The sequence below is a fragment of the Felis catus genome, chromosome A1 (assembly GCF_018350175.1).
Source record: "Felis catus isolate Fca126 chromosome A1, F.catus_Fca126_mat1.0, whole genome shotgun sequence".
NCBI lineage: Eukaryota > Metazoa > Chordata > Mammalia > Carnivora > Felidae > Felis > Felis catus.
The window spans coordinates 190,120,697-190,147,868 of NC_058368.1; the positions used below are offsets into that span (position 1 = coordinate 190,120,697).

The 27,172-nt window shown below is 45.2% G+C and overlaps 1 protein-coding gene across 6 annotated transcripts in view; it reads right to left on the minus strand.

The window, feature by feature from the left end:
- Positions 1–644: 644 nt before the first annotated feature.
- Positions 645–27,172, minus strand: part of CYFIP2 (cytoplasmic FMR1 interacting protein 2) — a 128,703-nt gene continuing 102,175 nt past the window's right edge. For 5 of the 6 annotated variants that reach the window (XM_023260164.2, XM_023260157.2, XM_023260160.2 and 2 more), the window contains 5 exons: positions 15,328–15,400; positions 14,769–14,863; positions 8,586–8,824; positions 6,894–7,041; positions 645–3,559 (listed from right to left, as the gene is read on the minus strand). In XM_023260164.2, the coding sequence (XP_023115932.1) occupies positions 3,392–3,559; positions 6,894–7,041; positions 8,586–8,824; positions 14,769–14,863; positions 15,328–15,400 (723 nt within the window). In that variant the 3' untranslated portion in view covers positions 645–3,391. Of the gene's footprint in view, positions 3,560–6,893; positions 7,042–8,585; positions 8,825–14,768; positions 14,864–15,327; positions 15,401–21,038; positions 23,840–27,172 lie in introns of those variants that run through there. The other variant, XM_023260174.2, reaches the window with a different exon arrangement.

Here is a 27,172-nt window from a genome sequence, read left to right on the forward strand (position 1 = left end):
CTTTATAGTGTTCTTCTGGTGTCATCCTGAGGAGTGTGAGAGGTACCTTCAGCCTAGTAACTCCCTTGCCACCATGCTGGGCCTCCTCCTGAGCCCAGGCTCTGCTCAATCTCCCTCACCCAAAGCCCTGCAAAGTCCAGTGGCCCAAAGTCTAGTTTTGGGGTCGGGACTGGTTGACCAGTCCATTAGCATGACAGCAAAAGCTCAGGCTTTGAAGCTGGGTTCAAATCAGAGTGGTCACTTAGCAACGGTGTGAAAGTGAACACTGCACAGCCTGTCTGTCCAAGGTGGGATACAGCACATAAAGTGACTGTGGCTGATTCAAAGGAATGAAAGAATAGGACTTAGCATGCTGCCTGCACACATTAGTTCCCTTCCTTCCTCTTAAAATAGAGATCACTCAGTGAGACCATGGAATTCTGAAGAGCAGCAACTATTGCCAGTATCTTATCTAGCATAAACCAATTTGTAAAGGTAATGCCTCCAGCGAGAAAGCAAAGCCAGTCATTAGTTTAGGGCACAATGACCAGCTATACCTTTATCACCTTCCATTCTCTTTCAGACTGTTTCCTCAGTCATCGGTGTTCATGTGGCCTTCCACAGATCAAGGAGCCCTGGAACAGGACCAGGAATCAAGACCAAGATGCTGGTTTGGAAGTTTTAATGGAGATGTAGAGATGGAAATGTTTATCAACTCAACACAGGTACCCCAAAATACAAAGCAAAATATCATCTTCAGCTGCATAGCAAATATGATTTAAGAATTTAACATCATGATTTGATCACAAGCGTAAATATAAGTCACCATAAATAAATGTAAATTCATTGTACAAAAATTCCCAACAACTCTTAATACAAATATGGTACATTTGACAGTTTTTGAAACAATTTTTTTTAAACTTTTTAAAACCTAAGATTTTTTTTTTCCTGCTTCTTAGACACACAAAAAAATCAAATCAAAAGGAGGCAGTAATACCAGGGAGGAAAGAATATTAAAGCTGTTTGGTATTCATAAATAAATGTTGCTGGCGAGCCAGGGAAATGAAATGTCTTTCATTTAGGTGAAGACCTCAATTTACCAGGATCAGGTCTCTTGAGGATAATAGGATTCTACCCAAGGGGTCAAATTCAGGGTTACAGATGCAGAACAGGAAGGACAGGTTATTGAAATAGCAGTCTCCTCAAATGGATGACCCAAATCTCCACAAAGGCAATGATCATGGATTTGGAATAATCTCTAGGACTTAATAGCCAGTCACCTATCTGAAAGAGCCACTGTCCCTGGACAGGACTGAAGATTCTCTGCAGCTTAGAGATTTTTTTTTTTTTGGTGGGTTTTGAAGGTGTGTTCCACCATGTAGTTCTATCATGCGGTGTGTGTAGCCTCTCCCTTTTGCCTTTGGCGCATCTATGGCCACCAAGAAGAAAAAAATTAAAAAATCAGAATAGGAAGTCGCATCTAAGAATGAGAGGATCTGCCGGTCCACCCTGAATCACTTTCCTACCCTACAAATACTTTCTTTCATGGCTCAGAAGGAGCTCAAAGCCCTAGTGGTGGAAAGACCCTCGACAGCAGTGGTCCTCAGATTTCCTTGTGCAACAGTACAACAAAGAGGGCTTGTGGATAGAGATTTCCCTTACTCTGGTTAATTGGTTTGAGGTACGGCCCAGGAATCTGCATCCAATGTGCTAGTCTCAGGACATGTTGATATAGGCCTTTGGACCACATTTGATGAGCCCTTCTTTCCTCCCTGGTGGGCACAGTGTATCACACAACCTCTTGCTATGGACTGTTTTGCTCTTTCCATGGGGTTAAAATGGGCCATCTGTTAATGGTAACCATTTCCATTCATCCACCCTAAGGGAGGGGATCATTATTGTTTTATTTTTCTCACTTTTCTTTTCCTCCCTGGGTTGGGGATGAGATATCAAATGTCTCACTTTTATTTTCTTACAAGCTCAGGGTCCCAGACTTCTTTGAGCAAGAGGTTCTCTGTAATGAGACATTCATTCCCAAAGCCTTCCATCCTTCTAACCAGTCTCCCTATGCTCACTGGGAGATTCTGCAGACTTTTGGTTGAGTCTGAGAAATGCACATAGATATGCCCCTGTGCGATATGCCCCAGGCCTCAAAATCTAAGTTAAAGAGAACTAAGGATGTTGAGAGTAAAAGATAAAATGTCATAGGAATCTTTCAGCTTCTAGGACAATGGAAGTACTGATTCAGTAGAACAGGACTCCTTTTCTGGGAGTACATCCTGGTACTAAAAGCTCATTGACAAGTGTTATTTATATTCCTCACCTCCCTGACTCCAATGTGTTTTGGGCTTCTGTTGAAATAACCCCTTAATATTTTCTTTCTCGTGGGAGTGTTCCTTGATGAGAGTCTGTGCAGAGAAGTTGTCCCTAATTTGGTCACTGGCTAATGCGGTGGGCAGTGCATGACTGACTTGTTCCATGCTGCATCCCCAGCATCCACTGCCCTGTGCAGCTTGGTGCTCACAGTATTTGATTGATGAATAAAGGAACTGCCTCCTCACCAAGCTGAGATGGTCTAATGGCTTTCTGTTTGGGGCTATGGAATTCCTGGCTGTGTTAATAAATACTGTTTCTGCACAGCAGGCCTGACCATCTTCCTACCATAACTTCACTAAGTAAGATACGATTATGAATGCACTTCTGAGTTCTCTCTAGGAGCACCTGAGAGGAGAGTGGGGTTTGGGGAGTCCAGGGACAGCCAGGGCCACCACCATCTATCATGGTGTCAGTACCAGGAACCTCGTCTTCTGTTTCCCATGGCTCTCAGTGTCTGGTCCATGACTGCTGTGGGTGCTAGAATCCTTGGCACCCAGAGCAGGGGGAGATGTCACCTGGGAAAATGCGGGGAGGGAGCCAGAGGAGGAGAGGAAGTCGGTACGTGGACATACTCCTGTCAGCTCAGGCTGGTATCTCAGGTTATGGCCATGCTCTTTTCTCCGCTCTGAGACTTCACTTCTGAGGTCACGTGTGGGCACTGGGTAGGAGGTCACCATTTGGGAGGAGGTCTTGAGAAGCAACCATGGATGTGGGGTGGGGCTGTGAGATGGAGAAGGGGTGAGACTAGGGCTCTTAATACAGCTGAGGGGAAAAAAGAAAAGAAAAAGCACATACTGCCCTGTTTCTTTTGATTTTTTTTTTTTTTCATTTACGCTATGGAGAAACCACCATGGAGATGTCATGGGAGAGCATGCACAGGCCCAGCCCTTGGGAGGTGTAGATGTGTTTGGGGAGGTTCTTGTTTGTGTCCAGGCCTATCCCATATGCTGTCCAGGAGGACCCTGTTGCAGGCTGGCCATGGCTTTCTCTCTCCTGCTTCTTCTCCTCCAGGTCGAGGGTCTGCAGGACCTTCAGCCTAGCAGGTGGTGGCCAAGGACTGGTGGATGGGTGGCTGGAAGCAACGTACGTGCTCTACGGTGGAGCTGTCCGTCTCCACGGACTTCATGTACTTGTTCAGGATGGCAAAAACCTCATTGTTCAAGATCTGGTACTTCCTAATTCTGTCTGCCATCTTCTTCAGTGGCTGCAGAAGGACAGGGATGTGCAGGTTAGGGGCAGGAGGAAGGGACAGAGGGGAAAAAAAAGGAAGAGCAAGAGAAGAGTTCAGTGAGGTTGGGGTCCAGGGTCTTGATGCTTCAATGATCACATCACTCTCTTGCTTAAAGGCCTTGTATGGGTTTCCAGAACTTAGCAATCAAATCTTAACTTGGCCATAAAGCCCTTTGTGAGTTTTGAAACTTACTACAAAGCTACAGTCATCAAAATAGTATGGCACTGGAATGAAGACAGACACACAAATCAATGGAATAGACAGCCAAGAAATAAACTCCTCCATATATGGTCAAAGGATTTTTAACAAGGGTGCAAAAAAACATTCAATGGAGACAGTATGGTGTTTTCAATAAATGGTGCTGGGAAAACTGGATATTCACATGTAAAGAATGAAGCTGGATCCTTACCTTACACAACATAAAAACCAAAACCAAAAACAAACATTGAAATGGTTTAAAGACCTAAACATAGGAGCTGAAACTATAAAACTCAGAAGAAAACATGGAGGAAAATCTTCATGAAACTGAGTTTGGCAATGATTTCTTTTTTTTTTTTTTTTTTTTTAAAGATTTTTTTTTTTCAATGTTTATTTATTTTTGGGACAGAGAGAGACAGAGCATGAACGGGGGGAGGGGCAGAGAGAGAGGGAGACACAGAATCGGAAACAGGCTCCAGGCTCTGAGCCATCAGCCCAGAGCCCGACGCGGGGCTCGAACTCACGGACCGCGAGATCGTGACCTGGCTGAAGTCGGACGCTTAACCGACTGCGCCACCCAGGCGCCCCGGCAATGATTTCTTAAATGTGACACCAAAAGCACAAATAATAAAAGAAAACATAGGGGCGCCTGGGTGGCGCAGTCGGTTAAGCGTCCGACTTCAGCCAGGTCATGATCTCACGGTCCGTGAGTTCGAGCCCCACGTCGGGCTCTGTGCTGATGGCTCAGAGCCTGGAGCCTGCTTCAGATTCTGTGTCTCCCTCTCTCTCTGACCCTCCCCCATTCATGCTCTGTTTCTCTCTGTCTCAAAAATAAATAAACATTACAAAAATTTAAAAAAAAGAAAACATAAACTGAACTACATCAAAATTAAAAACTTGTTTGCATCAAAGGACACTATTAACGGAGTGAACAGGCAACCCATGGAATGGGAGAAAGTATCTGCAAGTCAATATCTGATAAGGGACTAATATTCAGAATATATAAATATATCCAGAATATATAAACATATCCAGAATATATATCCAGAACATATAAATATACATAATATCCAGAATATATAAATATAAATGTATATATATACACAACAAAGAACAATCCAATTAAAAAGTGAGCCAAAGGGGCACCTGGGTGGCTCAGTCTGACTCTTGATTTTGGCTCAGGTCGTGATCCCAGGGTCATGGGATCGAGCCCCTGTGTTGGGCTCTACGCTGAGCATGGAGTCTGCTTAAGATTCTCTCTCTCTCTCTCTCTCTCTCTCTCTCTCTCTCTCTCTTTCTCTCTCTCCCCCTCTCTCTGCCACTCTCTCCCACTTGCATGCGTGCTCTCTCTGTAAAAATAAAATACATCTTAAAAAAAAAAAGTGAGCGAAGGACTTGAATAGCCATTTCTCCAAAGAGGATAAACAAACAGCTGATAAGCACATGAAAAGATTCTCAACATTACTAGTCATTAGGAAATGGGAATCAAAACCAGGATGAGATACCCCTCCACATCCATTATGATGGCTATTACCAAAACCCCCAGAGAATAACAAGGGCTAGGAAGGATGGGGAAAAACTGGAACTTGTGCATTGCTGGTGGGAATGTAAAATGGTGCAGCCACTACTGAAAATGGCATGGCAGTTCCTCTAACATTAAAAATAGAATTAGCGGGGTGTCTGGGTGGCTCAGTTGGTCAAGTGTCCAACTTTTGATTTTGGCTCAGGTCATGAGCTCACAGTTCGTGGGACTGAGCCCCACACTGGGCTCTGTGCTGACAGTGTGGAGCCTGATTGGGATTCTCTCTTTCCCTCTCTCTCTACCCCCAACCCCCGGCCCATGCTCTCTCTTTCTCCCTCTCAAAATAAATAAACTTAAAAAAAAAAATGGAGTTAGCATATGACCCAGCAATTCCACTTCCTAGGTATATACAAAAGAAATGAAAGCAGGAACCTGAACAAATATCTGTGCACTCGTGACCACAGCAGCATGTTCACAATAGCCAAAAAGTGGAAGCAACTCAAGGGTTCATCAGTGATGAATGGATAAACAAAATGTGGTATATGCATACACTAGAATATTATTCAGCCTTAAAAATGAAGAAAATTCTGATACGAGCTACAACGTGGTAAACCTGGAGCACATGGAATAATCCAGGCACAAAAGGACAAATACTGTATGATTCCTCCTATGTGAGTCCCTGGCGTAGTCAGATCCTAGAGACAGAAGGTGGAAAGGTGGTTACCAGAGTCTTGGGGGAGGGGAGACTAGGGAGTTAGAGTTCAATGGGAACAGTGCTTCAGTTTGGGAAGCTGAAAAAGTTCTGGAGATGGAAGGTGGTGACGGCTGCGTGACAGAGTGAGCGTGCCCAATGCCCCAGCACCACACACTTAAAGATGGTTAAGATGGCAACTTTGATGTGTTATGTATGTTCTACCACAATGGCAAAAAACAAACACAAATAAAACAAACACCCTTTATGAGGTAGCTCCTGCTTCCTTCTCCTTTCAGCTAGTCCTAGAGACCCACGCTCTGTTCCAGCCACACATCTTCATGTCTCTGTGCATTTGCTATGGCTGTTCCCTCTGTCTGGAACATCCTCCCCATGCTGCACCCCATTTTTTGCCTGGTTATTGGCTGCTAGTCATTCTGGACTCAGCTCAAGTGCTGTCTGCATGAGACGCCTTCTCTGGCCATCCCTCCCCGCCTGTCCCCTCAGCCCAATTTAGACAGCCCTTGTTAGTGCACCCCAGCAGCCCCGCTTACTCCGCGGCCGCGTTTTTCCCATCCCCGTGCCTGTACGACTTCCGTGTTCAGTGAGAGTTTGTGTGGATGAGGCACTGGTATCAGCAGTCTGACTGGCACAGGGAAGGGGTAATTCAGGTCTGGAGCCCGGCCCAGCCCTGCGGGGTGACCTGATTCATCCCAGCAGGTTATGAGCAAGTGACTCATGGCTTCCTATAAGAAGGTCCCCGGCCACTGAGCATCTTTGTACCTACCTGTGGTGTGGGGACTTGGCCTCCACAAGCGGCTCACCCTCCTTTTCAGATGAAAGCCTGCCTGTCAGGCCCGGCCCCGCCTCCCTGGCCCCAACCATGAGCTGCTTACCACATTCTTAATGACCTCATCCTTCCCGTCCTGCCTCTGTACTTTTAGCAGGTGGTAACAGAAGTCAAACAGGTCGAAGCGACGCTGCTGGCCCAGCAGGACGATGATGGAGCAGCCGGCCCAGTTCAGACCGTCACCAAAACACTGCCTGGGAGTGGGAAGAGGAAGCAGCTAGAGTGAGGGGCAGGGAAGGGCAGGGGGAGGGCTCTGGGGCCAGGAGTACAGACAGTGAGCAAGCCCGTCCCTGGGTCAACCCTCTTCATCTGTAAAGTGGGTACAAGGGAAGATGTGAGCATACGTTCACTTGTTCCAGGGACCGTGGTTACATTATAAATCCTCCTAACCACAAAGAGGTGTCAGCCTATTAGCCACTGATGGAAATATCACCTTTGCGGAAAACAAATTTGCAGGGAAAAAAATTCAACCAGTCCTTGAGATTTACGTGGCTGATTAGAATTCAGATGAGAATGTGTCTGACCTCTCTGTAAAGGAGCTACAGGAATGCTTGTGAGGCGAAGGACCATCTCAAACCAGGGAACCAAGTGGCCCACGCAGGCTCAGAGGACAGGGATGGGGCATGGTGTGTGGACGAGCAGACACTATTGGTGTGGGGTGGGGGGGAGCTGTGAGTCCTCCTGGGCTGGTGAGGCTCAGCCTGCATGCCTCCCGCAGGCAGCAGCATCTTGGGCGATTTTGGAGGCCATGGGGTCGTCTCTCTGCTGTTTTCTTGTCCTCAAGTAGCAGCTGCAGCCCGATGGGCAGATTTCCCTGCTTCCCCATCACCGTGGCTAAAGGGAAGGCCCAGCAGCTGCTCTGAAAACAGCTTTCCCGGCCCACTCCCAGCACCACTGCCTCCAGGATTCTCTGCCTCTCACTTGCTTGTTCTCCAGGAGGACAGGACTTGTCTTCTTCACCACTCTGTTCTTGGTGTGTGTAGCTGGGTGAGGGAAGGAAGAACTGGAATCTGCTTCTGTCTTCTCTGGGGGTAGGACTGGGTTACTCTAGAAGGCTTCCTGGTTTTCAGGAGTGTAGGCCTCATGAGGCAGGACTGCGTGAGCAAGTTAGGGCATGAACCTCAGCTGGGGAGGCCTTGCTCTCTTTTCTATGAATCCTGGAATTTTGTGAGGGGCGAGGTGGACACTGGGCTTCTCAGTGACAAAGCCTCAGCAGGGCTCCCTCCTGCCCATGTGATCAGGGCAGTTTCCGGTCTCGGAAAAACCAGGCCCTGAGGGGTCCTCGACCCCAGGGCACATGCTCACGCACACACTCCTCTGCCTCCAACCACTTGCTGCTCTTCCTGGAATGTCCTCTCCTCCCCTCTAAGGGTTGAATCCCAGGCGATGTTCAAGGCTCAGATCTACTGTGTGATTTACATTCCAAAAACTCACTCCGCTCTCCTCAGGCACCTGTCACCCTTCCTGCCCTTCCTGCCAAGCGACCTCATTCAATGTGCCTTATGTTTATGCATGTTGTCTCTGCTCAGCCCTGTAAGCCCCATGAGGCCAGGAACCGTCTACTTTTGCTCAGTACTGGTGTCTGTCCAGCACCTGGCACATCTGTGTATTCAGCGAGCAGCTATTGGACAATCTGCCCCTGCCCACCTTTCTGGGTGAGCTCTGGTAGCCTGGTGACTCTTGGTCGGGGGAGACACACACGTCGGGCGGGGACCCAGCCTTCCTGGAGGGTACTCACTCGGCTGTGAACTCGTTGGTCCCCACAGGGATGCAGTAGACGAACTGCATGGCACTCCAGAGCCGGTGGAACTCTACACACTCATCGACGTGCATGACGCCATTGGTGGGCGGTGGGCCCCGCCAGATGGGGTCCTGTAGGTAGCTCCGGATGCGTGTCAGGATGACCTCAAACATGGACAGGCCGCAGCACAACCGCTCCTTGGTCAGCAGGTCGCCCTCCCGGGCAATGGCGATTTGCTGGGAACAGAAGAGTGCATAAACCTTCTAGCCACCTCAGACCCTGTCTTCCACCTCTCATGGGGGATTCCCAAATCCTACAGCTGGCTGTACCTGGGATTCATTCACCCACAGCAGGGCAATAACTTTGTAAACCTTAGTGCAATAGTAGGGGGTCTTGTGGCAAGACTTACTTGTGGTAAGTAAAATCTAGGAGCCATCAAAGAGGAAGAGTCCATTAAAAAAATCCAGGTCTATCACATCATGGAATGTCATGCATCCACTGCAAAGACTAAGATGAAACTACTACCAGTTCACACTCACTGAGTGTGTGTGTAACACGTCAGGCCTGTTCTAAGCTACTTATACCTCACATCAACCCCATGAAAGAGGGAACAATCCCATGAAACACTGACACTGTTATCCCCGTTGTACAGATGAAGAAACTGATGTTCAGAGAGGCAGCCAGTGAGTGGTAAAAGCTTGGATTTGAACCCTAGTCTAGATCTATGGCTTAAATTGTTACATGAATACACAGCAAGTTTCAAAAAAGGATGTATACTATAATCCTATTAAACACATCAACAACATACAATCCCATAGACAAACAAAAGTATATGTGGGGTGTGTGTGTGTGTGTGTGTGTGTGTGTGTGTGTGTAAGATAGTTTAGAAGGAAATGTCAACTGTGGGAGCAGATAGGCTTGGCGAAGCACACAGGATTTTCACTTTTTACTTTAAATACTTCTGTACAGTTGAATGTTCTACAAAAAGCATATGTTACTCTTTAAACATTTGCCACTGATTTTACAGGATCATCTCCTATTAGAAATCCTCTAACCATTGTAAACTATCTCTATTAATAATTTAAACTGGCTTCACATGTAGGTCCTGGTTACTGCATCTCTAATAATCAGCCGGCTAGACAAACACATCAAAACACATTACTGTCTTCATTATGAGTAAAAATGTCTAGGGGTAGAGATCTCAAAACCATCTGCAAATGGTAGACAGACATTAACATTTAAGGTCAAAGTAAGGTCTACAAATCTTGGGACAAGGCTAAAGAGTACTGGTCTCTGAGATGGAGAGGTCCACATGGCACTCACGGCGTCAGCTCTCCAGAAGGAAGTCTCCCCAGAGAGCTCATTTCACAGAGTGCCTGGAAGGGGCCTACCTGACTTCTCCCTTTAAGCTATCACACTGGAGCCCCTAGAAGGAGAGCAATCTCTAAATTAATCCACAGAAGGAAATAAATCAGGAAACACAATGCTGGAGCCCATTAGGAAAATGGGCTATGGGCTTAGTTGTCATGACAACTATAAACTGAAAGAAGTCTAGCACACACACAAAAAAACGTAAATTGGGGAAGACAAATTTGTATTTCAAACATGAAGGAGAGGGAACCCTGATTCAGGCTGACTCATATTGATTCTATAGGCAGAGAAAGCTCCTGAGCAGAGAAGAGACCATTTAATTTGTCACAGTTGGCTAGAAGTGTCTTCAAAAGAATCCTGAAGCTGGTGTTTCATTCTGTTCTTACCAGGCAATGCTCTAGACTGGGATTTGGACCCTGGAAGGGCTCTCCACTCAGAAAGAGAGGGCCTGGTACAGGGAAGGTGCTCAGTAAATAAATAAAGGACCCATATTTGTTCTCAAGTCATGGATATTCCTCTTCATCAGTTAACACAGACAATTCTGGTTCACTAATTAATCTCCTGGGCATCTACATGGTCTGAATCAATCCCCAGGGCCTGACAATCGTGTTGGGGAAAAATCAGCAATGGGTTTATAAATCTGTACACAGACTTTGAACTCTGGTGACCTCCCCGCTACAACCAACCAAAGGGCCTGAGACTGAAATGGTTTAGGGGCTTTGTCCCTTTGCCTTGGAGAAGCATTTACCCTTACAGTTTCTCCTGGGAGGGAGCTGTAAAAGTAACACACAGTCACTTGGATAAATACGGAAAAACATTTTCAAAACATTATAAGAAAATAAAAATCTCCCATGAACCCCATTACCTAGAAATGTATAACACATCACGTCTAGGAAATGAGGTTTCCTAGAGCATGGATATATGATTTGTGTTTATGTATGTGAGTGTGTGTATGCATCTATATTTAACAGAATTTGTTTATCTTGCTTTTTTTTATCTTCAGATAGCAGCCATCTAAGAAAACTATTTCCTTCAATATTTTCAGTACTCTAATTTTTAATGGTTACATAAAATGGCCATTGATATGTCATCATTTATCAAATCTTCTACACTTTTTTTATTTTTATATTTTTTATGCTTATTTATTTTTGAGAGAGAGAGAGAGAGAGAGAGAGAGAGAGCGAATGAGCATGATCAAGGGACGGGCAGAGAGGGGGAGACACAGATTCGGAAGCAAGCTCCAGGCTCGGAGCTGTCAGCACAGAGCCTGACATGGGGCTCGAACTCACGAACTGTGAGATCATGACCTGAGCCAAAGTTGGAACATTTAACCGACTGAGCCACCCAGGCGCCCTTTGAGTCTTCTACTCTGATTATTTTAAAGTGTTTACAAATTTTCATTATTGCAGACAATTCTTAAGCAACTGTCCTCCTATGTAATTCTTTTTAAGCTTATCTCTGATCACTTTCTTAGGATAAAATCCTAGAAGGAGTAGGACGATGCAGTTGAAGTGTGTACATATTTTAAAAGGCTTTTGCTACATAGCAGCACACTGGTCTGCAGACAGGCAGAAGCACTCTGTACCCTTTGCGTGAAGTCTGCACCTTTTACCCTCACTAGCACTCTGTTACCAGTAAGCAAAGTTCTTTGCCAACTTGAGAGATGAAAAATTGTACCCTAGTCTTTTAATTTCCATTTCAGTGATTACTGGGGTAAGGTTGAACACTTTCATTCTTTGTTGGCATTTATACTTTTCAGGGTGTGAGTTTTCTTTCATGTCCTTTTTCCTTTTTGCTTTGAAAAAAGTGCAGTAATGATTGTTTGCAGCAAAGGCCCTCAATTTGTGACTTGGTGTTATGTACATATATACGAGATGTGTTTCATATACATTTCATCCAGTTCTTTTCTAGCCTAACTCAACGGGGGCGGGGGGGATTTTTCTCTCCCTTCCTGCCGTTCTTTTCTGAGTTAACAAGGGAACAGAAAAAGCATCTGTGAAAATAAATGTGGAAATAAATTTCTTCATGGAACACTTTGATTACGTTTAGTGCCCTTTGGAGGAGAATGGTATCTCGATATCCTTGGTATCATCCTTTGTGTTTTTTGAAAGTCTTTTAACTTATTTTTGTTCATCACAACAATCATGAAAGACGGCTCAACTATGGCAGCCAAACACCCATTAGCCCATTTCACAGGCGGGGAAACAAAGACTGAGATATTCAATGTCTAGCAGTAGATTATGCATCAATTCAGGTGTGAAGCTGGAACAAGGACCCCTGGCTAGTGTGCTTTCCATGGTAGCACCGGAGATCAAATCAGGTCACCTGAGTATGTCCCAGAAATCAATGCAAACAGTATGACACCATCAAAACCTCTTGACTTTAAACATGTGGCAGGATCTCCCTTGTTGCTCACTTAGATATTATGTGAGTCCCTTGAACCCCAGCTAGCCTGGAAGGTCATATTTTGTTAACTTTTCTTCGGTCTATGGGACGACTAAGTTTTGGACTATTCCTTGAGGGCTGGGAGACAGAAAACTGGCACTTCCTCTCCAGCCTCCAGAATGTCTAGGCTTTTGTTGGTCAAATACTCAGCATTTGACAAATTGAGATTTCTAACAGTCCCAAGGAAATGGTGTTCGCCAGAACAGGGAAGGAATTTACAGTCTTCTAAGTGGAAACACATGCCAAACCCTGGATGTGAGAGGCCAGATTCTTGTAGGATGACACCAACAGCGGAGCAGACACATTTCTATGTCGCCGGCTTGGGGGATTTCTCCCTAAAAGGAAATCTTTAGATGACTCCTCTGCTCAGCCTCTGAAGGCCAAAAAAAAAAAAAAAAAAAAAAGTGTGCATACTCCACAGGATCTGAATTCTCCCTGTGGTGACTCCAAGGGCCCAGATGCCACTGAACACTCAGTCACGGTTTTCAGTAGGAGGTGGGTGGCACACAGGTGGTCTGGTGATGGCTGCTCAGGAGCCTGAGGACGGAGCAGATCAGGTCCTGCCATGTGCTCCAAATACTTGCCCTGATTTTTGAGAGAAGAGGCTGCCTTCTGCCCCCTTGCTGAGGATGTGAGTCCTTCAGACTCATCAGCTTTGGTGGTACGAGCAGAGAGGACCCATGGAATGTAAGTCCGAGTGCACACTGGAATCCCAAACCTTTTGAACAGTTGGCAAAGGCGAACAACACACACCCACCCTGGCTCGTCTCACCAGGGCACCCCATTTCTCTACCTGCGGAATTCCTCCCCTGGCCTCCTGAAAATGTGCAGATCACTCAAATCAACTTGGAAGGAGACAGCACGAGATCCTCATTGTGTCCCTCCCCTTTTCTCTTCCTGATTCCTGCCACTGTCTTGAGTTCTCTGAGGCAGGGGTCCTGCCCCACTCATCCTCATGTGCAGAACAACTGGCACTGGTGTGTAAAAATTCATTTTTGTTTCAAAGATTTTATTTTTAAGTAATCTCTACACCCAAAGTGGGGCTCGAACTCACAACCCCGAGATCAAGAGTCGCATGCTCTATTGGCTGAGCCAGCCAGGCGCCCCTGCAAAAACTGATTTTAATTATAGCATTAACACATGAGCTTATTCACTTTTGAAAAGATTAGAGCATTACAGATAAAGCTGACGTGTCCTGTGATCACTGCCCCATCTCTGTCTCTTTCATCTGTCTTCAGAGGGTGCCGCTCTTATGAACTACGAGTATACCATCTTTCAGGAAAAGCTTCACTGATATGGTTTTGTTGTATTCATTCTTCACCTAACTGTGCTTTTATGATCGATACACATTGATGCACCTAGATCTCATTTTTCCTTTTCATTATTATATAGAAAGTATTGAGCATTCAATGAACTTTACCACATTTTATTTAGTCAACCCTCTGTTGGTTGTTTCTAGTTTTTGCTTTAACAAACAATGCTACAGTCAACATCTGTGTTCCTGTGTTTTTCCAGCAAAGATATCCAGAAGTGAATCACTGGTTCTCAGGGTGTGTGGAGGTTGAATTCTGAGAGGCAACTTACTCCTGATACTACCAGAATTCCTGATGCTAATAGAAGCACAATAGATACTTGTCTGACTTCCTTCTTTCTGGGTGGAATAGCTGATACACAGTGTAGAAGAAAGAACTCAGGCCTGAGAAATAGCAAATCTCATTCCAGACCTGACCCTGCCACTAACAGGCTTTGTAGACATTCCTCTCTCTGTGCCTCAGTTTCCCTGCCTGTCAAATGAGGGGGTTAGACCAAAGGCTCTCCTTTTTTTTTTTTTTTTTTTTTCTTTTTTTTTTTTTTTTTTTTTTTAAATTTTTTTTCAACGTTTTTTATTTATTTTTGGGACAGAGAGAGACAGAGCATGAACGGGGGAGGGGCAGAGAGAGAGGGAGACACAGAATCGGAAACAGGCTCCAGGCTCTGAGCCATCAGCCCAGAGCCTGACGCGGGGCTCGAACTCACGGACCGCGAGATCGTGACCTGGCTGAAGTCGGACGCTTAACCGACTGCGCCACCCAGGCACCCCCAAAGGCTCTCCTTTTAAAGTTCCTTTTGGTTCTGAGAGTCCACGATACAAGTATGGTACCGGCACCTGGGTGGTTCAGTCTGTTAGGCGTCCGATTCTTGATTTCAGCTCATTATCTCACAGTCTGTGGGTTCGACCCCCATGTCAGGCTCTGCGCTGATGGTGTGGAGCCTGCTTGGGATTCTGTCTCCCTCTCTTTCTCTGTTCTTCCCCTGCTTGCTCTCTATCTCTCTCAAAAGAAATAAAAATAAATCTTAAAAAAAAAAAAAAAAGAAGGATCGTACCTGAGGGGTCCCCAGCCGCTCTATCAGAGGGACCAGGTGAAGAGGGGCATACTTGGCCTCCAGGCGTTTCATCCGGACCTCCAGACGCTCCCCTTCTGCAAAAGGAGGAGCAGAACAGGAAATGAGACTCAGGGCACCCTGGGGGACCTGAGGAACGAAGAACTCCCAGAGGACCGGTGACGTATCTATGTTCCAAAACTTGGACGGACTGTGTCGAATTGCTCTCTTTCGTCCTGGAAAGTGTGATCGGGACTCACTACAAGGAAAACGTTCTAATATCTCTGTCCAACAACAGTATTATCTGCCCTGTGCGGCGGTGAGTTCCCCATCATTCGAACAAATTAAACGAAGGCTAGACAGGAACACATTGGGGATGATCTAGAAGGACCAAGGAACAGGGCCTGGAGTGTCACTTCTAATTCTGTGATTCTATGAATATCAAATAGCTGCCCAAAGCTTTATTTATCCTTTCTGACTGCAGATCTGAGTTTATTGCGATTAAGTGGGCATGAAGTTCAAATGCAAGTTGGCTATTTAGCGGCTGTTAGTGATTTCTTACCTTTGATGTAGACTCTAGGCAAGATGTTTTGGAAGGGTGCAGCATGGAGCAAATCACAGACTTCCTCCTGAGACTGCAAACAGAGATGGAAGGAAAGAAAAGGGAAAATAACGTTCATTTTAAACCACGAAGAATTTTCATTTGTAAAAACTTGAGCACCACAGGCAGCCAGGGTTAAATTTTGGCTCTTCTACTTACTAGCTGTGGCATCTTAGGCAAGTTGCTTAATCTCTTTGAGCCTATTTATTTACCTATAAAATGAGGACCAGAATAGTACTATTTAATGACTTTTTGTAAGGACTGAGAGAAAGCATAACCTTATAGGATAGTCCTGGGCACACAATGAGTGTGCAATACATTTTTCATTATAATCTTATAAGAAATTTGTTGAGGATTTCAAATGAGTGACAGAGGAATCAAACAGAGATGATGGGCCCCAGAGCCTGTGTCTGTCTGATTGGTTATGAGGCTTGCAAGCTCAAAGCAGGTGGCTTGGCCAATCTGCCCACCCACCGACACGTATGATTCTATGCAAAGGCCTGTGTCTGTTTGGTTTTCTCCACACCAGACACCAAACAGTGAGATCAGAGAAACTAGAATCTAGGACAGATCCGTTTTGATGGTGACTTATTATGCATAAACGTGAGCTTTAGAAAGGCTTAAAAAGAGGGAAGAGTCGGGGGAGGACAGGCCTGGAGGACAGGGTCTAATGAGCTTGCTGTCCCAGGACCAGTTTACAATCACTGGATCTCAGAACAGAGGATGGCATAAGAGGACAGAGAGAAGCCACGCCCCCCCACGGCTCTTCTTTAAACTGTGGGGATTTGGACTGGGTAAGACCCAGGCTTCATTCACCTCTGGCACTCTTGGATCCTGAACATCTGAGAAAATGAGGAGTATGAGTGCCCTTGGCTTTCCTTACCCAAGCATGGGTGGAATATGCCGTCTTGGAAATCTGGAAGGCTGGCTGCTCAAGAGGGGAACCCCCAAACTCCTTTCTCACTATAGGTCAGTCCTTGAAGCAAGCTAGCAGAGGAAAGACAAGTGAATCCTTCAAAAGGACACTGATCTCAGTGTCTTAGCCAAAGGGGAAAATTTCCCTCTTTCTTAATTAAGCTATTTTCTCCCATAACCAGTAGATCAAATCACCTAGTCTTGATTGCTATTTGTAAACTTAGGTCCTCGGCTTCATCGTATCAATCTAAAATTTGGCTTATTGATCATTCAGGCTACAGTTTATTAATATGGTGAATTACATTGATTTTTTCAGTGATGAACGAGCCTTGCATTCTGGGCATAAACCTCAATTGGATGTGATGCATGATCCTGTTTATGTACTGCTGGATATTATTTGCCAATATTTTATGGAGGATTCTTATACTTTTTTAATGAGGAGCACTGATTTGCTGTTTTCTTTTTTAAATGTCTTTGGTTTTGGTATTAGGATAATGCTGACCTTGTAAGATGATTTGGGACGAGTTCTCCTCTTTTCTGTATTCTGGAAGCAACTGAGCAGAACTGGTATTATTTCTTCCTGAGACGCTTGGTAGAATTCACAAGTGAAACCATCTGTATGTGGAGTTTTCTTTGTTGCAAGTTCTTTTTTTAATTAGAAATAAAATTTCCTTAATACATAGGACTGACTATTCAGTCAGTCCCAATGTTTTCCTTGCGTGTGTTTTGGGGGTTTGTATGTGTCAAGGCCATGGCGGCTCCTTTCACCTCTCCCAGGCTCCCCACTTGGACGTCCAGCTCCTTGCTAAATATCACTGCTTGGATATTCCACACCTCCACATTTCTAAGGCTGACTTTTCCCTTCCTCCCCCCTTTGCTCACCGAATGTCACATTCATCTCCTCATGTGCCCAAGCCCAAAACCTGGGGCTCGTTTTCCTTCTCTTTACTTCCCATGACCATTAAGTCCTCATGTCTCTCTCTCTTTTTTTTTTTTAACATTTATTTATTTTGAAAGAGAGAGAGAGAGAGAGAGAGAGAGAGAGCTAGCGAGCACACAAGCAGGGGAGGGGCAGAGAGAGAGGGAGAGAGAGAATCCTAAGCAGGCTTTGCACTGTCAGCACAGCGCCTGACACGGGGCTGGGTCTCACGAACTGTGAGGTCATGACCTGAGCCAAAATCAAGATTCAGACACTTAACCAACTGAGGCACGCAGGCACCCCACATCCTCATGTCTCTTGCTTCTTTCCACATTTCTTCCCGTTGGCCACCACAACACTCTGAGGTCCTTACGGGTGGGGGTGTGGTCTCTAGTTCTGTATCTTCTCCCCAGTGGCTAGGATGTAATGGTTTCTCAATAACTATTGATAAACGAATGCATATTTGTTATCTCATATTTGTCTTAGATGAATACATAAATGTATTTATCCACATGACTTAACCTCCAAGCATGAGAATACCATTACATCCATTCACCCAACAAATATTGGTGGAGTGCCTGGTACTGTTCGAGGCTTTGCAGATAAGACATTGAACGAGTTAGACTAGATCTCTGCCCTCATGGAATTTATGTTCTAGTTGATAGAGACAGATAAAAACAAACAAATCAGAAAATTTCAGATGGTGATAAAACAAAATAGGGTAATAGGCTAGAGAGTGACTGGGAGTGGGGAAGGGTCTACTTGAGGAAGGGTGGGTGGTTAGGGAAAACCTTTTTGAGGGAGAGACATTTGAAGAGAAGATGGAATGAAGTGAGGGAGCCAGCCATACAGATATGAAGTAAGAGCATTCCAGTGCAAAGGCCCTGGGGCAGAAGGTAAGCTGGAGCCTAGTGATGCCATGCTGGGAATCACAGTACACACTGAGGCCCTAATGGTAGGGAGGGACCAGATCATGTAGGGGTTCATAGGCATGGTACGAAGTCTGGATATTATCTTAAGTGCTATGAGGAACTATGGAAGTATTCTAAGCAGATGGTTGGTTACAATAGCTCCACTGCCAAGTTTTCCTACCTTTCTTGTTTTCTTTTCTTCCAAAAAATTCAGTGGCTCCTAGATACGTCTTTTTACTAGAAAAGCTGACGATTGCGTGAACCGTTAGCTTTCTATTTTATTAAATTTAGGTGGGTAAAATTGACCTTGGGTGCCACCTTAGGGGAGAGAGGAAGAGGAAGAAGGTTCTGGATCCTCTACAACAAGAGCAATGTTGCTGCTTTATAACTTGCACATAATGAGCTTCCACTTCAGATTTCCTTGGGGGACAGGAGTGTTCCGTCCCCCTCTCTGCATACTCCCCCCCCCCCCCCCCCCCCCAGCCATCCACAACTGCAGTGTCAGGGGTTCTCTAGGGCAAGGGGAACCTCCTGCTGGCATGCTTCCGGTGTGTTTTCTACCTCCTCATGCAATCTGTTAATGAAGGTGAGGAAAGACAGAAGGATGTGGTTTCCTAATAGAGGTGGGAAAGCATTTGCCTGCAAAGTCCCAGAGGATGAGCTACATGGCCATTTGCATAATGAGGCGGCTACATACCTCACAACACCTTTCACAAGGCATTTGTCTGGCATTCCTTAGCTGAGGCCATTGCGACGGATAAAAACGTCCAGTGCCGAGCACACAAAGGCTTGTGTCAGGGAGCCAAACCGGCCTCCACTGTGGGCGCCCATGCTAACGGTCGATCTCCTCCTTATCTAATCTCTATCTTGAAGGATCCACACTTGGCCTGTCCAGGAACCCCCCAGCCCCTGGCTTGTGAAGCGCCTTGAGAGTAGCAGGTTTCTTACCACCCGGCCTGTGCTCCTTCTGCTCCAGCCACAGCAGCGTTTGTTATTTGAATGCACCATCTGTGCGCTCATCACCGAAGTTTTGCCTTCTCTCTGAAACGTTCCCTGCCCCTCTCTTGCCCACACTCCCTTTGCTTAGTCAACTGCCACTCTTCTTTCAGATCTCAATTCAACCATCATTCCCTCAGGGGAGACTTTCTTGACCCCCCTCAATACCTCCCCGCCTCGGGCAGGCTCCCTTGTTATGTGCCCTCAAAGAATCACATCCTTTTCCTTTCAACATCTGAGCGCAACCTGTTTTAGAATTTATACTTGCCTGATTATATGTCTGGTTAACGTCTACCTTCCCCCACTGGGATGTCATCTTCATGAAGGTAGGCACAATGTCCATTTTTAACTGTATTTTATTCCCAATAGGGAGCACAGTGAGTGTCCGATAGATAATAAACGCCCAGTAAGCATGTGCAATAAAAGTTGAATGTGGCATACAAGGGAATTGAGACTTAGGACAGAATCTCTCCTGTTTTGGGTTTTCTTATATGGGCCTGGATGCTTCCCCTTATTACTAAGGAAAGTATTTTCTCTTCAGTTTTACTGATTACTCTGTATGAATTACATGACACATTTTTAAGAAGTACTCCATGTGATGAGATTTTCAGGTGTTCTTAATTTTCTATCCCTTTCTTTCTCCCTGTTTTTTTCCCGACTTGTATGCACTTACTGAATTTTCTATATTGTACATATATCATTTTAAAAAACTGATCTGAAACAAAACTCTGAAAGTAATTTTTTAACTTTAAAATAAGGAGCTTTGGGGGATTTGAGCTGGAATTAGAGGGAAGGAAACGAAATCCTAGCATGCCACCTGGTCCAGCAAGGAAAAACATCTGTGCAGATTTAACAATGTAACTAGTATATGATTTTGTTTTGTTTAGGCTACACTTAAGGACAAGTTGCAGAAGAAAATACAAGTGTTACAAAAATACAGCTTTGATCATATAAAAGCAAAAGTAGCTGACATGGGGTAGGAGGCAGAAGTGTTAGAAGTGCAAGTTGGGGGTGTTAATTTCCTCATCTTTCACAGAAAGGAGTCAAGATATTAAATAATGTTACGAAGAGAAGCAACGGTGGTGTGAGTGTATTATCTCTGATTACAAGGAAAGCAACAGAAGCAACAAGTGACATAATCAAATATTAAAGAAGAGAGAGGAGAGATGTAAATGAGCTAAAATCTCATCTTTCCAACTAGGGAGTCAGTAGGTATTGTCTAAAGGTGCCAATTAAGAAATAGAAGCTATCCTCATATAATTAAGCATTATGGAGAGAACAGTGAGAACAACTAGAAATAGAAATGATTAAAACAAGTTGCCTTGGGGACTGGGGTACAGGTGGGGCGAGGTGCAGCAGAGCCAAGAATGATGTTTTTCATCATAAGCTCATCTGTATTATTTGATTCATCATGTGCAATTAAGAATAATTTAAATGGAACAAAATGAAGAGGTTGGGTTAAATGGTCTCTAAGGGTTTCTCCCTAGAACTGAGAATCTATGCCAACATAATGGCTTTGTTCTTCAGGGAAGGAGAGTCAGTGAGCATTTACTGAACACTAACTATGTGCCAGGTGCTCTGTACCCGTCATCCACTTTGCACTTCAGGATATCCTATGAGGTGGCTCTTTTGATCTCTATCCTACATGCCGGGACGTTGGGATTCTCAGGGAGGTGACATTTCCTAGCTAGGTCCACACAGCAATAAAGAAGCAGTAGGGCTGACAGGGTTAAGACCCAGGGCCAATTCACTTTGACACCATTGTTTCTCCATGGTAGTGCAGGTGGCCAAAGCCTGAGGATGTGTGGAACGTTCTCCCCCTCACGATGCATATACAGGATGGGAAAAAAAAAAAAAAGTAAAATGATCAAACATAGAAACAGGAGATTACTTAAAATCTCACCACGTGAGAAACTTTTTAGCCTCACTCGTATCTGATAGGATCACATCATTTGTTGCTTTATTTACTGGGTTTTTAGTCATAGCTATGGACATTCTTTAAACTGAAAGAATTGTGACATATACAGGCAGCTTGAAAAATGAAGAGTCAAGAGCCAGCTTCCGGCTGAAGAAACAGGAAATTATTGAAACTTCTCTTCCTCCAACCCCAGAGGTAACCTCTATCCTGGATTTGTGTAAATAACTTCTTTGCAGGCCACTAGTTTTTAAAGATCTGCTGGTTTGATACTAAGGTAAAAAACTGGACCGACCACTCATTTGGTCAATTTACACCTATAAATTCCTTCTTTCCCCACCCTCCCAAACCTCCCTCATCCTTATCCATCCCTCAGAGCCCCCATTCAAGCTTCACCTCCTAGGAGTCTTCCAAAACCCTCCAGTCTATACGGGTTTTCTTTTTAAAAACTTATGAGAGTTCTTCTTCATTCAGGACCCAAGCTGTCTGTGGGTTGAGCTGTCTAATCTAGCCCCAGTCCAGGGCCTTCAAGTCTGTGGTCCTGATGGAGAATCCAAGCAGTGTTTCATATCCCATGCAAATACTGACTGAGAGAGTCTTCATGGAAGGACCAGTTATACTGAAGACCCACGTTTGATCAGACATGAGAGGCCAACAAGAAGCATATACAGAACATGGGCATACTATTATCTAGAGATCAAGGAAGATCTGGACACTTTCATTCTGACTCAGATATAGCCTGAGCAGAAAAGAAGTCATTCATTCAGTCATTCGACAAATAATAGGCATTGATTATACACAAGTTTCACTGCAAGGTGCTGGAGACACAACATTAAGTGAGGCAGACCTGATGTATGGCATTTCTCAAAATGATGAGGAAAATAAGTAAATGGAAAATTGTGGGAAGTGTTGCAGTGGGGGTGTGCGTGGGGCTATGGCAATACATTAAGAGGGGCAACCAACCCAGACTTTTGGGGAAGATGATAGGGAAGGCTTTCCACAAAAGTGAATGCTAAGCTGAGACCTGAACCAGGGGTAAGTACTGGACAGGTGAGGGAGAACATCTCCTGCAAAGGCCCAAGACCAAGAGGGACCACAGCTGGTAAGGGGCTGTCAGCTGAATTAGACTGAAGCTTTCAGTGCTGGGGAAGGATCTTGTAAGCCTCGCTCAGGCATCTTAATGCCACCTTGATGGTTTCCATCAGGGAAATCTGCAGTTTCACTTTGTGGCTGCAAGAGAGAGAAGAGATTGGGGCAGTAGGGGACAGAGAGGTGTTGGGATCAAGAGAGATTAGGGCCTGGAGATGGAGAGGAGGGAGCAGACATCGGACACCTGGTGACAGATTGGGATACAGGTGCAGACAGGGAAATGACACCCACCACCTGTTCACAGGGTCCAAGGACACAGTGGGTTTGCGGGCGGCAGGGAAGCTGAGATCAGATCTGGGTAAGGTGGATTTCTGATGTCTGTGGATGTCCAAGAGAAGATGTCTAACAGGCAACTAGAGGCAAGCTATGGGGCCCCAGAATCTGGGGAGTGGATCCAAACTTAGGAATCATCAGCATGAGGATAAAAATGGACTCCAGGAGAGGGAATGACATGAATGCAAGGGTAGGCAAGGGTGGGCGTTTCTCAAGGTGACCAGACCCTTCCACACACTTCAGTTCCTCTGACTCTATGAGACCAAAGAAAGAGAAGGTGCACAGTGGCACCTGAGATCAAGGAGACACTGATAAATTCTGGGTACTTCCTTGTCTACCAACAAACCACCTAACGGGGAAGACGGCTACTCTTCTACACTTGGTGCTGCCCCTTCCTTCTTTCCTTCCTCCTTTCTCTCCCTTCCTTCCTTTCCTTCACCGAACATCCACTGAGTGCTTGCTCTGTGATCTGACACACACCCCAAGGGCACAGGGTGAAGAGGGGTCTGGATGCTGCAGGAAACACGATGACAGGTAAGACTGGAAAAACTAGATTTAAATGAAGTTTACGATGTAGTGGGGGAAGACAGTCCAGGACACCTGTGCTCGGGAAAATAAAACAAAAGGCTCTGAAGACTGGGAGGAGGGAGAAATGACACAAAGTTCCTTCAGAGAACAGGCATTTGATAAGTTCTATCCCCCCAGGCTGGATAGAACTGGGAGGAACGAGACAAGACAGGAGATGGGAAATGGTGATGGCTTCGAGGTGGCTGGGGAGAATGTGCCAGTTTTTGAATTGGCAGGACAAGTGCAATTGCAGACAGAGGGGAGACAAGATGAAGATCAGTGTGAAGAGAGAAGGAAACCATTTGCTGGGGCTTGAGAGGGAGGGGTGAGCTGACAGGGCTGCAGGCAGGCTGGAGCCAGGCTCTCAGTTGGGGGACCGAGGCTGAGTCAAAGCCTCTGGGAAGCTCCGGGAAGAGGAGAGAAGGGACTCATGGTGGCTGAGGGCCTGCTTATGAAGCTCCGGTGACTTTACATTCCTCCCTTCACTCAACACAAAGACTGGGGAGTGGGAATAGGTTTCCCCCACTATCTGAAGGCAGAGCGTTCCTAACGAAACCTTTCCTAAGGCCAAATGGCATAAAGCAAAGAAGCAATTACCATGAATTTATATGGCAAACGTTTTGACCGTTCCCAGACCCCAAAAAACAACCTCTCTTTGGCTTCGTTGGCACCTCAGAACGCATCTTTCTAAGGGGCGTGCCAAATAAGTTGAGATAAATCACAGATGAAGCACAGTCCAAAGCTCTGGCAGCTTGGTGCTGAGATGCTGAGTGTAGCTGCTGGGAAGGAGTCTGGCGGGGCCACTCATGATGGCTCTGGAGCCACTTGCTGCAAAACAAAGGGTGAATGCTATTTTTGCTTTTCACCTCTTTTCCTGAAAGCAAAATCCTCCTTGGATTTCTTGTGGTTAGTGAAAACAGGTACTGTTGTAAGGTCTTCTGGAAAAGCAAGGCAGAACGCAAACTTGGAAAAAGCAGGGGAGACTTACACTTAGCCCCAGTATTTTTGGGGTGTGGAAACTAAGGCTCAGAGGATTTTCATCACTTTCCTGGAGTCTCATTGCTATTAAGTACAGGGGCAAAACTTGAACCCAGGCTCTCTGATAGGCCCTTTCAAGGAGAACACCCAGGAGTCAAGCATTGGCCACATCCTGCCTTTGTTCCTCTGCAGAAAGATTCCTGTCTCATTCAAGGCTGTGTAACTCAGCAGTGGAGCAGAATGAAAGAACAGGGCATGGCTGGTTTAGGAAGGTGGCCCAGTGGCCAGGCCGAGGTCAGCAAGAGAATTCTGAGAGATCTCTGCTCTTTCGCTTATGCTCTGTCTATATCCAGAGGAATATACAGCACCTTACAATTAAAGAGGCAGTGTCACTAAGTCTGGAGACCATTGCACAGTATAAGACCAGAGATGCATCAAAGGGAGAGGAAAAAGCCTCTAGCTTCTCAGGAGGGGCAAGTGCCTGTGGCAAGTCTCCAAATGGGAATGCTGGTTTTTAAACTGCAAGTGGCCTGTTAGAACCTACTAGGTGCCAAATCTCCTTACTGAGTTTCTCTTACTCATCATTAGGTCCCGTGGACCCTGCCCGCCAGAACACATCTCCTTCCCAACCACTGGACTGCACACCCAAAGCCCTGGGTGTTGGGAGGGAGGGGCTGGCCTTGTAATGCAGCCAATGCAACGGCAAAGGCCCCAGGGAATGATGTTCATTGCAAATCACTGGAATGAGAAGTCAGCAAATTCATGGAAAAAATGGAATTAAGTCTGAGTTTTAATTGGAACATAGACCCACAGTCCTCCCTGAATCATGCTGCCTTGAAACAGAAACAGCTGACTGGTTAAGGATACCCAGTTAGTGTCCAATGCCTTGCCATACTACCTTGCTATACGGACCATACATCTGACCAACAGGAAGTGGGCATTTCAGTTGCCTCCTCGATACCAAAGTAGGGCAGATTCCAGTGCCTAGAATGTCAGGACGAGTTGCCAGGGGTCTCCGACCACTTTGCTTTTATTGGGAGATAATGCCATCTTGTCAGGGTCTGTGTTTATTTTTTGGGAGGGGGTTAACGATTTCCAGCAGAGATGACAAAAACCCAGGTCTGCTATAAATGGTTTCCGAAGACAGTATTTTGTCCAAGAGCATTCCATCCTAAGGGCTGCCAGGAGATTGACTGTTTACGAGGATCCTTTCCTAGCAGATATACTTTGTTGTTTAAAAATCGACATATTATGATCATAGTTCAAAAGAAAGGAATGAAACATCTTGAGGAAGGCTATCTTTTCATGATTTGAGTGTGGGCAACACATGTGCTAGCAGTGGCACTGGGGTCACCATTCATGACTGAGGCAGTGGCTGCTTTTGGAGGCGATTTCGACAACAGATTCAGGCCCAGCAGGATCGATTATCAATGTGTGCCTTGGGTTAGAAGAGGGGCAAAGGCACTTAAGGTACACATTTGTTATCCTTGATCTCCAAAAACCACCACCACCACCATTTTAGCTACCTTATATTAAGAGTTAGCTGACCTGCTATTTGTCATTTTCTCCTGGAAGTGCACCCAACACTTAATTCAGGCAAGGGTTGTCCCATGAACAATGATTAATTTGGCAGATTTTCCCCTTGGCTTTACCTGGATACAACTGACCTGTAACACTGTGTTGGTTTAAGGTGTACAATGTGATGGCTGGACACATTGCCGATTTGACGACTGTGAAATGATTACTAGTTAATACATCTTTCACCTCATACAATTACCATTTTTTGTGGGGAGATCATTTAAGATCTACTCTTGGTAGTTTTCAAGTGGACAACATAGCACTGTTAACTCTAGACACCAGGCTGTACGTTTCATCACAGCAGGTGGGTTTTTAAAGCTGCTACTCTAGCCCCTTTCTTTTTGTTGGTTAAGTATTTATGCTCATTTTTGAAAAAAAAAAAAAAAAAGAGAAAATGCAGATGCATTTTTTTTTTAAAGGGAAGAAATTTATAATCCTACCACCCAGGGGTCATCACAGATACTCTTGTGGGGGTTTATCCTGCCTGGTTCTTCTATACATATAACATTTAAGTATATGTTTTTAAATGATGGGACATAAAATATCTACTCTTTTGTAATTTATTTTTAATCACTTAGCATACACTATCCACATCTTCCTATGTACAGAACAGAGTTTCTCTTTTAATGTTTGTCTTTGTCTTTGTTTTGGCCTGGAGGAATCTTTTGGTTTCCCCGCACCCTTTTCCGGGTGACCATCTTACTTCTCAAAATTATTTGATAAATGATTACCTACTAAAGTACTGGCTCTATCTATCTCTAAACCCATCTCAGCAGGCATTGTATTTTACTGGGGCTTAATTTTTTTTTTTTAACATTTATTTATTTTTGAGAGACAAAGAGAGACAGAGCACAGGCAGGAGAGGGGCAGAGAGAGAGAGAGGGAGACACAGAATCCAGAGCAGACTCCAGGCTCTGGAACTGTCAGCACAGAGGGGCTCAAACTCACAAACTGTGAGATTATGACCTGAGCCGAAGTTGGATGCTTAACCAACTGAGCCACCCAGGTGCTCCTGGGGCTTTTAAACATTAGGTAACATTTCAAATCAAGAAAAGTCTCTAATAGGAGAACTTTAGACACTGATGGGAAGAGATGCTTTTGTTTGGGTCGGGGGAAGTCCTCTTGGTGCCCCTTGACTATAACACAAAGGGGCTAAATGTCAACAAGCATTTGGATAGAAGCCAAGGATGGTAGGATTCAGCTGTACTCTGACCTTCAAAGTCTGCTGTGTGGCTGGACTGTGCACCCAGGCAAAGAGCGTAATAAAAGATGAATGACGCTAGAGGAGTAGGCATGGCTGAATTTTCTGGGGCCTCGTGGGTCACAGCTGGGAGTTAGAACTTGAAGCACAATGAGAAGCCACCTGTCAGTTTTAAGCAGGGGAGTAGCATGATCTGATTTATAACTGTTTGAAGGTCCTCTGCTGTTACATAGAAAATCAGCTGTCATTTTATCCCCCAATGCTTTACCTACCAGTAAATTTCACCTTTAACAAGAATGGATAGGCAGTGACCCTCAAAGAAGCTGGGTTTGAGACATTTCTCTTAAATTGCACACAGGGAAAAGGCATTCTTGTTTTCTTTCCTGAAGACCCTGAAGCACGGG